The 12226-nt window shown below is 56.8% G+C and overlaps 1 protein-coding gene across 8 annotated transcripts in view; it reads right to left on the bottom strand.

Moving 5' to 3' along the window:
- Positions 1–12002, bottom strand: part of LOC121273661 (interferon regulatory factor 2-like) — a 42756-nt gene extending 30754 nt beyond the window's left edge. For 2 of the 8 annotated variants that reach the window (XM_041180805.1, XM_041180810.1), the window contains exons 1-5: positions 11727–12001; positions 8798–9015; positions 4765–4942; positions 2025–2208; positions 1558–1673 (exon numbers count right to left, since the gene is read on the bottom strand). In XM_041180805.1, coding sequence (XP_041036739.1) covers positions 1558–1673; positions 2025–2208; positions 4765–4942; positions 8798–8799 — 480 coding nt within the window. In that variant the 5' untranslated portion in view covers positions 8800–9015; positions 11727–12001. Of the gene's footprint in view, positions 1–1557; positions 1674–2024; positions 2209–4764; positions 4943–8797; positions 9016–11726 lie in introns of all 8 variants that reach the window. The other 6 variants (XM_041180813.1, XM_041180809.1, XM_041180811.1 and 3 more) reach the window with 5 other exon arrangements.
- Positions 12003–12226: the final 224 nt, after the last annotated feature.

Raw genomic sequence — 12226 nt, 5'->3', positions numbered from 1 at the left:
AAATGGGAACAGGAGAGTCACTCTCTACCTAATGGGAAATGGGAACAGGAGAGTCACTCTCTACCTGCTGGGGAACTGGAACAGGAGAGTCACTCTCTACCTGCTGGGAAAGATGAACAGGAGAGTCACTCTCTACCTGTTGGGAAACGGGAACAGGAGAGTTACTCTCTACCTGCTGGGAAATGGGAACAGGAGCGTCACTCTCTACCTGCTGGGAAAGATGAACAGGAGAGTCACTCTCTACCTGTTGGGAAACGGGAACAAGAGAGTCACTCTCTACCTGCTGGGAAATGGGAACAGGAGAGTCACTCTCTACCTGCTGGGAAAGAGGAACAGGAGAGTCACTCTCTACCTGCTGGGAAACGGGAACAGGAGAATCACTCTCTACCTGCTGGGAAATGGGAACAGGAGAGTCACTCTCTACCTAATGGGAAATGGGAACAGGAGAGTCACTCTCTACCTGCTGGGGAACTGGAACAGGAGAGTCACTCTCTACCTGCTGGGAAAGATGAACAGGAGAGTCACTCTCTACCTGTTGGGAAACGGGAACAGGAGAGTTACTCTCTACCTGCTGGGAAATGGGAACAGGAGCGTCACTCTCTACCTGCTGGGAAATGGGAACAGGAGAATCACTCTCTACCTGCTGGGAAAGAGGAACTGGAGAGTCACTCTCTACCTGCTGGGAAATGGGAACAGGAGAATCACTCTCTACCTGCTGGGAAATGGGAACAGGAGCGTCACTCTCTACCTGCTGGGAAATGGGAACTGGAGAGTCACTCTCTACCTGCTGGGGAACAGGAACAAGAGAGTCACTGTCTACCTGCTGGGGAACAGGAACAAGAGAGTCACTGTCTACCTGCTGGGAAATGGGAACAGGAGAGTCACTCTCTACCTGCTGGGAAACGGGAACAGGAGAATCACTCTCTACCTGCTGGGAATTGGGAACAGGACTGTCACTCTCTACCTGCTGGGGAACTGGAACAGGAGTGTCACTCTCTACCAGCTGGGAAACGGGAACAGGAGAGTCACTCTCTATCTGCTGGGGAACTGGAACAGGAGAATCACTCTCTACCTGCTGGGAAAGATGAACAGGAGAGTCACTCTCTACCTGTTGGGAAACGGGAACAAGAGAGTCACTCTCTACCTGCTGGGGAATGGGAACAGGAGAGTCACTCTCTACCTGCTGGGAAACAGGAACAGGAGAGTCACTCTCTACCTGCTGGGAATTGGGAACAGGAGAGTCACTCTCTACCTGCTGGGAAACGGGAACAGGGAGTCACTCTCTACCTGCTGGGAAATGGGAACAGGATAGTCACTCTCTACCTGCTGGGAAACTGGAACAGGAGAGTCACTCTCTACCTGCTGGGAAACAGGAACAGGAGAGTCACTCTCTACCTGCTGGGAAAATGGAACAGGAAGGCCACCCTCTACTTGGTCCCCTCGACACCTCCTCTCCCTTGCCTGCCTCGCCACCAAATGGCACAAACCTTCATCCTTGCACACCCCTCCTCACGGCCCCCATGCTCCCCCTCCCCCACACCACCCCCCCAACCTCACCTTCTCCGTTGTTCCTAGCGGGCTGCTGGGGGAGCTGTGCAGCGGGTCCTTCGATCCCACGGTCTCGCACCCCTGCACTTTCACCGTGATCAGGTGGACGGTCGACGGTGGGCTCTCTGTGAACAGAGCCCAGAAAACACGGGTCAGAGAAGAGAGAGAGACAGGGCCCGATAGAGGGTGGGGAACGGTTGGGGGGCGGGGGGGGTGAATCCCATCGCCAATAAACGCCAACCTTGCGGATAAATAACCTCCCACTGATAAATCCCCTCTTTGCTGATTAACCAACACTCCGCTGATACATGTCCCACACCCGCCCGCTGATCAACCCAACCTTACTGACACCCATCCACCGACGCACCTTCCCCACCCCCACCTCACCGACAACCCCCTCCCTCATTGATAATGCCACCCTCCCCTTCTGCCCCACACCCCTCCACCCCCACCACGAGCAGCGGACGCTCACTCACTCTTCTCGGTGCTGTCCTCGACGATCTGGTAGACTTTGTAGGGCTCGAAGGTGTTGAGCTGCGAGCGGTGGGGCACCTCCTGGAAATCACTGCTCTTGTGGAGAGCGCAGCGCAGCCGGGATTTCCACGTCCTCGGGTTCAACCTGTGCCTGTCTTTGTACGCCCCCTTGAACTTGGCCCATGCCTGGAAAGACAGAGAGCGAGAGAGCGAGGGGGGTGCGAGGGAGGGCGAGAGAGCAGGGGTGAGGGAGTGCGGTGAGGGAGGGCGAGAGATCGAGGGAGGGCGAGGGAGCAGGGGCAAGAGAGCGAAGGAGGGTGAGGGTGCGGGGGCGAGGGAGGGCGAGAGAGCAGGGGCGAGGGAGGGCGAGAGCACGGGGGCGAGGGAGTGTGACAGAGCAGGGGCGAGGGAGGGCGACAGAGCGGGGGGAGGGAGGGCGATAGAGCGGGGGGAGGGAGGGCGATAGAGCGGGGGCGAGGGAGTGTGAGAGAGCGGGGGCAAGGGAGTGTGAGAGCAGGGGCGAGGAAGGGCAACAGAGTGGGGGCGAGAGAGCGGGGGCAAGGGAGACCGAGAGAGTGGGGATGAGGGAGACCGAGAGAGCAGGGATGAGGGAGACCGAGAAAGCAGGGATGAGGGAGGGCGAGAGAGCGGGGATGAGGGAGGGCGAGAGAGCGGGGATGAGGGAGGGTGAGGGAGCGGTGTGAGGAAGAGTGAGAGTGAGAGAGAGCGGGAGCAAGGGAGAGAGAGAGCATGGGATCGAGGGAGAGTGAGAGTGCAGGAGAAAGGGAGAGAGAGAGAGTGGGAGCGAGGGAGAGTGAGAGTGCAGGAGGAAGGGAGAGAGAGAGCGGGAGCGAGGGAGAGTGAGTGTGCAGGAGGAAGGGAGAGAGAGAGCGGGAGCGAGGGAGAGTGAGAGTGCAGGAGGAAGGGAGAGAGAGAGTGGGAGCGAGGGAGAGTGAGAGTGCAGGAGGAAGGGAGAGAGAGAGTGGGAGCGAGGGAGAGTGAGAGTGCAGGAGGAAGGGAGAGAGAGCGGGAGCGAGGGAGAGTGAGAGTGCAGGAGAAAGGGAGAGAGAGAGAGTGGGAGCGAGGGAGAGTGAGAGTGCAGGAGGAAAGGAGAGAGAAAGCGGGAGCGAGGGAGAGTGAGAGTGCAAGAGAAAGGGAGAGAGAGAGAGTGGGAGCGAGGGAGAGTGAGAGTGCAGGAGGAAGGGAGAGAGAGAGCGGGAGCGAGGGAGAGTGAGAGTGCAGGAGGAAGGGAGAGAGAAAGCGGGAGCGAGGGAGAGTGAGAGTGCAGGAGGAAGGGAGAGAGAGAGCGGGAGCGAGGGAAAGCGGGGGAGAGCAAGAGAGAGTAAGCGAGATGGAGAGAGAGAGGGCAAGCGTGCGAGGGAGAGCGCACGAGGGAGAGAGCGAGAGAGTGAAGGAAAGGTAGAGAAGGAGAGCGGGAGAGAGAGGACAGATTGTTACTGCGGAGAACGAGATGGATCTAACTCCCATCTCAGGATAAAGGGGAAGTGAGGACTGAGATGAGAAGGGATTTCTTCACTCAGAAGGTGGTGAATCTTCAGAATTCTCTATCCGAGGGCTGTGGAGACTTAGTCACTGAGCATGTTCAAGGCTGAGATCGATAGATTTCCAAGTGGTAACAGTATCAAGGGGATAGTGCCAGGTGAGGGAGTTAAGGTAGAAGATCAGCCATGATCCTATCGAATGAGAGCAGGCTCGAGAGACCGAGTGGCTGACTCATGTACCTATGTTACAACACACACAGACTGTCCCCATCAAACACTCCCAGGACAGGGACAGCATGGGATTAGATACAGAGTAAAGCTCCCTCTACACTGTAGCCATCAAACACTCCCAGGACAGGTACAGCACGGGGTTAGATACAGAGTAAAGCTCCCTCTACACTGTCCCCATCAAACACTCCCAGGACAGGTACAGCACGGGGTTAGATACAGAGTAAAGCTCCCTCTACACTGTCCCCATCAAACACTCCCAGGACAGGTACAGCACAGGGTTAGATCCAGAGTAAAGCTCCCTCTACATTGTCCCCATCAAACACTCCCAGGACAGGTACAGCATGGGGTTAGATACAGAGTAAAGCTCCCTCTACACTGTCCCCATCAAACACATCGCAATATCTGACCCAGGCTCTCATTCAAACCCCGGGTGATGCCGTCCCTCCCCACTTCACCACCACCCCGAGCCTGAGACTGGATTTGACCCTTGAGGGTGAAAGGTGAGCGCTCCGCCATTGGCGGCCCTGCCTTCAGTGCCTGCCCCCACCCGTCACTGAGCCTTGGAATTCCCTCCCTCAACCCCTCTACCTCCCTCGCTCGCTCTCTCTCCTCTGTTGAGACGCTCCTTAAAAACCGACCTCGGAGACCGAGATTCTGGGTCGTCTGCCTTCGGAAGGCTTCATTCGGCCCGGTGTCGCACGTGGACTGACTCCCTGCCCCCTGTGAAGGGCCTTGGGAGGGTTTCTTCGCTCTAATGGCGTTATATAAATCTAAGTTGTTGTTGTTGGGCGTGAAATACCCACAGAAATTATTTCCCATCGTCGCGATGTCGACTGAGCCCAGGGCTTGGCCTCGCATTCTGCCTTTGTCCCTCTGAGCCATCCCCGCTCCTCTCCCCACACCCTCCACCCCCCCCACCCGCGCACCGAGCCCAGCCTCAACCTGCGACCTTGGCTGCAGTTGCTGTGAAGGTGGCGAGTGGGTGAGGCGGTGGTTTTGGGGGGCTTACCTCGAAGATGGCGGCATCCTTGTCGTGCCTGTAGTCCTGATGGTTGGCGTGTTTCCAGGGGATCCGGAACATTCCCAGCTTGCGGTCCTCCCAGACCAGGCCCGGGTACTTCTCGCTGTCCACCTGCTGGATCATCCATTGCTTCAGCTTGGGAGTGCTGCTCGGTACGCCAGTCATCCTGGAGAGGGAGAGAGAGAGAGGGTGTGAGGGAGAGACAGAGAGAGGGTGTGAGGGAGAGACAGAGAGAGGAAGTGTGAGGGAGAGAGCATGAGGGAGAGAGAGAAAGTGTGAGGGAGAGAGCATGAGGGAGAGAGAGAAAGTGTGAGGGAGAGAGCATGAGGGAGAGAGCATGGGGGAGAGAGCATGGGGGAGAGGGAGAGAGCGTGAGGGGGAGGGAGAGAGCGTGAGGGGGAGGGAGAGAGCGTGAGGGGGAGGGAGAGAGCGTGAGGGGGAGGGAGAGAGCGTGAGGGGGAGGGAGAGAGCGTGAGGGGGAGGGAGAGAGCGTGAGGGGGAGGGAGAGAGCGTGAGGGGGAGGGAGAGAGCGTGAGGGGGAGGGAGAGAGCGTGAGGGGGAGGGAGAGAGCGTGAGGGGGAGAGGGAGAGCGTGAGGGGGAGAGGGAGAGCGTGAGGGGGAGAGGGAGAGCGTGAGGGGGAGAGGGAGAGCGTGAGGGGGAGAGGGAGAGCGTGAGGGGGAGAGGGAGAGCGTGAGGGGGAGAGGGAGAGCGTGAGGGGGAGAGGGAGAGCGTGAGGGGGAGAGGGAGAGCGTGAGGGGGAGAGGGAGAGCGTGAGGGGGAGAGGGAGAGCGTGAGGGGGAGAGGGAGAGCGTGAGGGGGAGAGGGAGAGCGTGAGGGGGAGAGGGAGAGCGTGAGGGGGAGAGGGAGAGCGTGAGGGGGAGAGGGAGAGCGTGAGGGGGAGAGGGAGAGCGTGAGGGGGAGAGGGAGAGCGTGAGGGGGAGAGGGAGAGCGTGAGGGGGAGAGGGAGAGCGTGAGGGGAGAGGGAGAGCGTGAGGGGGAGAGGGAGAGCGTGAGGGGGAGAGGGAGAGCGTGAGGGGGAGAGGGAGAGCGTGAGGGGGAGAGGGAGAGCGTGAGGGGGAGAGGGAGAGCGTGAGGGGAGAGGAGAGCGAGAGGGGGAGAGGGAGAGCGTGAGGGGGAGAGGGAGAGCGTGAGGGGGAGAGGGAGGGAGGGGGACGGAGGGAGGGGGACGGAGGGAGGGGGACGGAGGGAGGGGGACGGAGGGAGGGAGACGGAGGGAGGGAGACGGAGGGAGGGAGACGGAGGGAGGGAGACGGAGGGAGGGGGACGGAGGGAGGGGGACGGAGGGAGGGAGACGGAGGGAGGGAGACGGAGGGAGGGAGACGGAGGGAGGGAGACGGAGGGAGGGAGAGGGTGAGGGAGGGAGAGGATGAGGGAGGGAGAGGGCGTGAGGGTGAGGGTGTGAAGGAGAGATAGTGTAAGAGTGTGAGTGAGTGTGTGAGTGTGAGAGTGAGAGTGAGAGTGAGTTTGAGAGTGAGTGTGAGAGTGAGTGTGAGAGTGAGAGTGAGTGTGAGAGTGAGTGTGAGAGTGAGTGTGAGAGTGAGTGTGAGAGTGAGTGTGAGAGTGAGTGTGAGAGTGAGAGTGAGAGTGAGAGTGAGAGTGAGAGTGAGAGTGAGAGTGAGTGTGAGAGTGAGAGTGAGAGTGAGTGTGAGTGTGAGAGTGAGTGTGAGTGTGAGAGTGAGAGTGAGTGTGAGAGTGAGAGTGAGAGTGAGTGTGAGAGTCAGTGTGAGAGTCAGTGTGAGAGTCAGTGTGTGAGAGTCAGTGTGTGAGAGTCAGTGTGTGAGAGTCAGTGTGTGAGTCAGTGTGTGAGAGTCAGTGTGTGAGAGTCAGTGTGTGAGAGTCAGTGTGTGAGAGTCAGTGTGTGAGAGTCAGTGTGTGAGAGTCAGTGTGTGAGAGTGAGAGTGAGAGTGTGAGAGTGAGAGTGTGAGAGTGAGAGTGTGAGAGTGAGAGTGTGAATGTGAGAGTGTGTGTGAGTGTGTGAGTGAGAGGGTGTGTGAGAGTGTGTCTGAGAGTGTGTGTGAAAGTGGGTTGTGTGAGTGAGTGAGTGTGAGAGTGAGTGTGTGAGAATGAATGTGTGAGAGAGTGCGTGAGTGTGAGAGTGAGAGTGTGAGAGTGAGAGTGTGAGAGTGAGAGTGTGAGAGTGAGAGTGTGAGAGTGAGAGTGAGAGTGTGAGAGTGAGAGTGTGAGAGTGAGAGTGTGAGTGAGAGTGTGTGAGTGTGAGTGAGTGTGTGTGTGAGTGTGTGTGTGAGTGTGTGTGTGAGTGTGTGTGTGAGTGTGTGTGTGTGAGTGAGTGTGAGTGTGTGAGAGAGTGTGAGTGTGTGAGAGAGTGAGTGAGTGTGAGTGTGTGAGAGAGTGAGTGAGTGTGAGTGAGTGTGTGAGAGTCAGTGTGTAAGAGTGAGAGTGTGTGAATGTGAGTGTGTGAGTGAGAGTCAGTGTGAGAGTGAATGTGAAAGTGGGTGTGTGAGTGAGTGTGTGTGTGAGAGTGTGAGAATGAGTGTGAGAGTGAGAGTGTGTGAGAGTGAGTGTGTGAGACAGTGTGAGAGTGTGAGTGTGTGAGAGTGAGTGTGAGAGTGAGAGTGTGTGAGTGTGAGAGTGTGTGAGTGAGTGTGTGAGTGTGTGAGTGTGTGTGTATGAGTGTGTGTGAGTGTGTGAATGAGTGTGTGAGTGAATGTGTGAGTGAGTGTGAGAGTGAGAGTGTGAGAGTGAGAGTGTGAGAGTGTGAGAGTCAGTGTGTGAGAGTCAGTGTGTGAGAGTCAGTGTGTGAGAGTCAGTGTGTGAGAGTGAGTGTGTGAGAGTGAGTGTGTGAGAGTGAGAGTGTGTGAGTGAGAGTGTTTATGAGTGAGTGTGAGAGAGTGAGTGTGAGAGAGTGAGTGTGAGAGAGTGAGTGTGAGAGAGTGAGTGTGAGAGAGTGAGTGTGAGAGAGTGAGTGTGTGAGAGTGAGTGTGTGAGAGTGAGTGTGAGAGTGTGTGAAAGTGAGTGTGTGAGAGTGGGTGTGTGAGAGTGGGTGTGTGAGAGTGGGTGTGTGAGAGTGGGTGTGTGAGAGTGGGTGTGTGAGAGTGGGTGTGTGAATGGGTGTGTGAGTGGGTGTGAGAGTGAGAGTGTGAGTGGGTGTGAGAGTGAGTGTGTGAGTGAGTGAGCATATGAGAGTGAGTGACAGAGTTGGGGGGAGGGGTGGGGAGAGTGGGGGAGAGGGATGGGGGGAGTGGGGGGGTGAGTAGGGGGGGTGGGAGAGGGTGTGGGGGGCAAGTTGGGGAGTGGAGGGGTGAGTTAGGGGAGGGGAGTGGGGAGTTGGGGGAGGGGGAGTTATGGGAGGGGGAGGGGGGAGTTAGGGGAAGGGGAGGGGGGAGTTAGGGGAAGGGGAGTTAGGGGAGGGGGATTTGTGAGTTAGGGGAGGGGGAGGGGGGAGTTAGGGGAGGGGGGAGTTAGGGGAGGGGGGAGTTAGGGGAGGGTGAGGGGGGAGTTAGGGAGATGGAGGGGCGAGTTAGGGGGAGGGAGGATGTGGTCCCATCACCCCCCTGACAGTCCCATTGAATCCAAACCCAAGTTTAGGGGAGGAGGTGGCGCTGTGGTCATGTCGCTGGTCTGGTATTCCAGAGACCCCGGGGTGATGGTCTGCAGGGGGACGCGGGTTCGAATCCCACCTACGGGCAGATGGTGGAATTTGAATTCAATAAAAATCTGGAATTAAAAGTCTAATGATGACCCTGAAACCACTGGCGAGTGTCGTAAAAAACCCCATCTGGCTCACTCATGTCCCCTTTTAGGGGAAGGGGGAAATCTACCGTCCTTACCCGGTCTGGCCTACACATGACTCCAGACCCACAGTGATGTGGCTGACTCTTAGCTGCCCTTTGAACACAAGGGGGCAATTAGGGATGGGCAATAAATGCTGGGCCCAGCCAGCGACACCCACGTCCCGTGAATGGATAATTTTATTTAAAAGTTCCAACACGGACGCAGGTTTTAACAGAACGCTCATGCGATCCCCCAGACGCAACTCACATTTCCCCCGATCTCGGTCCAGCAGCAGCTGGGGTGGGTCGAGGAGGAGCTGCTTTCTCTCCAGGAGAATGTTAGAGCCTTGCCCGGCTCGCTCGAGCTGTTTAAAAACCACCTCCAGACTCCCGCCCTCTCCCTTTATAGACTCGCCTCAGTCACAGGCTTTCCAAGAAATCACGTGACCATCTCACCAAGGGCTTCGCAGAGACGGGAAATGGGGCCTGTGGAAGGAGTGATTCACAGTTTTACACAAGTACGCACACAGATGCACACACAGACAGCAAGGTAGGCAGATGCGTGTGCGCACATACAGGTGCGCGCGCACACACACACACTGACAGACACGCACACACTGACAGACACACACACACACTCAGACATAGACACACACTGACAGACACGCACACACACACACAGACAGACACGCACACACACACACAGACACAGACACACACTGACAGACACATACACACACTGACAGAGACACACACACTGACAGAGACACACACACTGACAGAGACACACACACACACACTGACAGAGACACACACACACTGACACACACACACAGCTCCACCTCCCTTAAACAGTATAAATTTCATCACATTTCCATTTCTCTGTAGCTCTGAAGAAGAGCCACAGGGACTCAAAACTTTAACTCTGTTTCTCTCTCCACAGACACTGACAGGCCTGCAGAGTTTTTCCAGCATTTTCTGAGTTTCGTTTCTCATTTGTCACAGTGACTCAAGGATCTTGGGGGTAACTGACTGACTGCCTCAGAGTGAAACTGTTGCGACTGCTGTCAGTTTAACAGGCACTTGCCAAGGTGATGTTCTGGGCAGGCTTGCACACACCAACTGAACATTGATGGAGCAGTCAACTTTGTGGTTCCTATATCTTTCTCCATGTAAACATGGGGCCCACAGAGCCAGGTTTGTGTAGCTGGGATTCCCTGCACAATTTGGAATTTCTCGACCTTGCTAAAGCCACGTGTCTGCTCGTCCCGCTACCCTCGGCTTAAAAAAGATGAAGAAACACCCTCTCCTGCCATTCAAGCTCTCAGACACCTCCCCACCGCCCCCCACCCCCCACCCCCGCCGTTATAACGGAGCATGGAAAACTGTGGAATGTTGGCTACGAAGTCTGCTTTCACCCGGAAGGAACAGCATGCATAGAAATTGATGGTGACCTTGACAACCAGTGCCATTTCATACTCTGCTGTGCAGCTGTCGGTCCAACTGAAGGTGATATAGCCCAGTCTGACTATACAGTCAGGCACACACACTCAGACACAGACAGCTCTCACACACACACTCTCACATACACTCAGACACAGACAGCTCTCACACACACACACACTCTCACATACACTCAGACACAGACAGCTCTCACACACACTCACATACACTCAGAAACAGACAGCTCTCACACACACACACACTCTCACATACACTTAGACACAGACAGCTCTCACACACACACACTCTCACAGACAGCTCTCACACACACACACTCTCACATACACTCAGACACAGACAGCTCTCACACACACACTCTCACATACACTCAGACACAGACAGCTCTCACACACACACACACACTCTCACATACACTCAGACAGCTCTCACACACACTCTCACAAAAACTCAGACAAGACAGTGCTCTCACACACACTCTCTCACATACACTCAGACAAATGGCTCTCACATACACTCACTCTCACGTACACTCAGACACAGACAGCTCTCTCACATACACACACTCAGACACAGACAGCTCTCTCACATACACAGTCAGACAGTCAGCTCTCTCACATACACAAACTCAGACACAGACAGCTCTCACACACACACACACACAGACACAGACAGCTCTCTCACACACACACACTCTCACATACACTCAGATACAGACAGCTCTCTCACATACACACACACAGACACAGATAGCTCTCTCACATACACAGACTCAGACACAGACAGTTCTCTCATTTACAGTCAGACAGACAGCTCCCTCACAAACACGCACTCAGACAGCTCTCTCACACACACTCTCACATACACTCAGACATAGGCAGCTCTCACACACACCCACTCAGACACAGATAGCTCTCTCACACACACACACTCTCACAAACACTCAGACACAGATAGCTTTCTCACATACACACACACTCAGCCACAGATAGCTCTCTCCCATAACAATCAGACAGCTCTCTCACATACACACATTCAGACGCAGACAGCTCTCAGAGGCTGGGTCACTGATTATATCCAAGGCCGATTTAGACAGGTTTTTGATCGATGAGGGGGTCAAGGGTTATGAAGTAGGGGGGCATACAGGAAAGTGGAATCGAGGCCACAATCAGATCAGCCACGATCTTATCGAATAGGCGGGTGGTGAAGAGGTTGTCGGCCTGGGGAATTTACTCGTCCCCCCCCCACCCCCCCCGGGTGAGGGGGGTGGTGGCAGTGAGGGGGTGTATGGTGGCTGTGTTGGGGGGGTGCTGGTGGTGAGTGGGTATTGGGGGTGTTATTGTTGGTGGTGGTGGTGGGGAGGGGGTGTTGGGGGTGTTATTGTTGTTGGTGGTGGTGAAGGGGGGGTTGGTGGTGGTGGGGAGAGGTGTTGTTGGTGGTGGTGGTGGTGGTGGGGAGGGGGTATTGGTGGCGGCGAGGTGGGGTGGGGGAGCGGAGTTGCAATATATAACTTGAGGGAGGCTCAGTCATGGCGGACCGCAGCTCCCACAATGCCCTGCGCTCCAGAAAGCCCTCTATGGGTCAGCCGGAAGGCGGGATGTGCGCATGCGCGGCCCAGGCGCGCCGCCATTTTGGGCGCCTGAGCGAGAAGCCCAAAGGAGCCACAATATGGCGGCTTTCGGCCCTTCCCCGACCCCCCGCCTCCCCCCACCTCCCCACATCCAGCCCACACAAACCTGGACCACGGGTCGGTTACGGTGCCCGGTGACTACAAAGCGTTCGGATGTTGTGTGGTCGGAGTGGATAACAAGGTCCCGAGAGGTCTGATCGGCTCACCCTCTTCCCTCCTCCAGCTCCGATGGCGGCGGCAGCGGCGGTCGCTCAAACCTCTCTCTCTCTCTCTCTCGCCGGCCGTCAGCGCGCATGCGACCCCTTCCTCCAGCCGGCACCGCGCATGCGATCCCGCCTTTCACCCGTCCGGCCGGCACCGCGCATGCGACCCCTGCCTCCGGCGGGCCGTCCGGCACCGCGCCTGCGTCTCCTGCCAGCTGGCCGGCACCGCGCCTGCGCGGCTCGCCTCCCCTTTCTCCTCCCACAAGCTCAGACTGGCCGGGCTTTCGTGCGCCTGCGCGCTAGCCCTGTGTAGGGCTTATTCCGCCCCGCGGGGCACTGTGGGTCTGGATAGCCTCCATTACAGGACGGACGGACACACATACACACATACACACACACACCC

Source organism: Carcharodon carcharias (assembly GCF_017639515.1).
Source record: "Carcharodon carcharias isolate sCarCar2 chromosome 27 unlocalized genomic scaffold, sCarCar2.pri SUPER_27_unloc_1, whole genome shotgun sequence".
In the NCBI taxonomy this organism is placed as follows: Eukaryota; Metazoa; Chordata; class Chondrichthyes; order Lamniformes; family Lamnidae; genus Carcharodon; species Carcharodon carcharias.
This window is presented reverse-complemented; position numbering and strand designations above follow the sequence as displayed.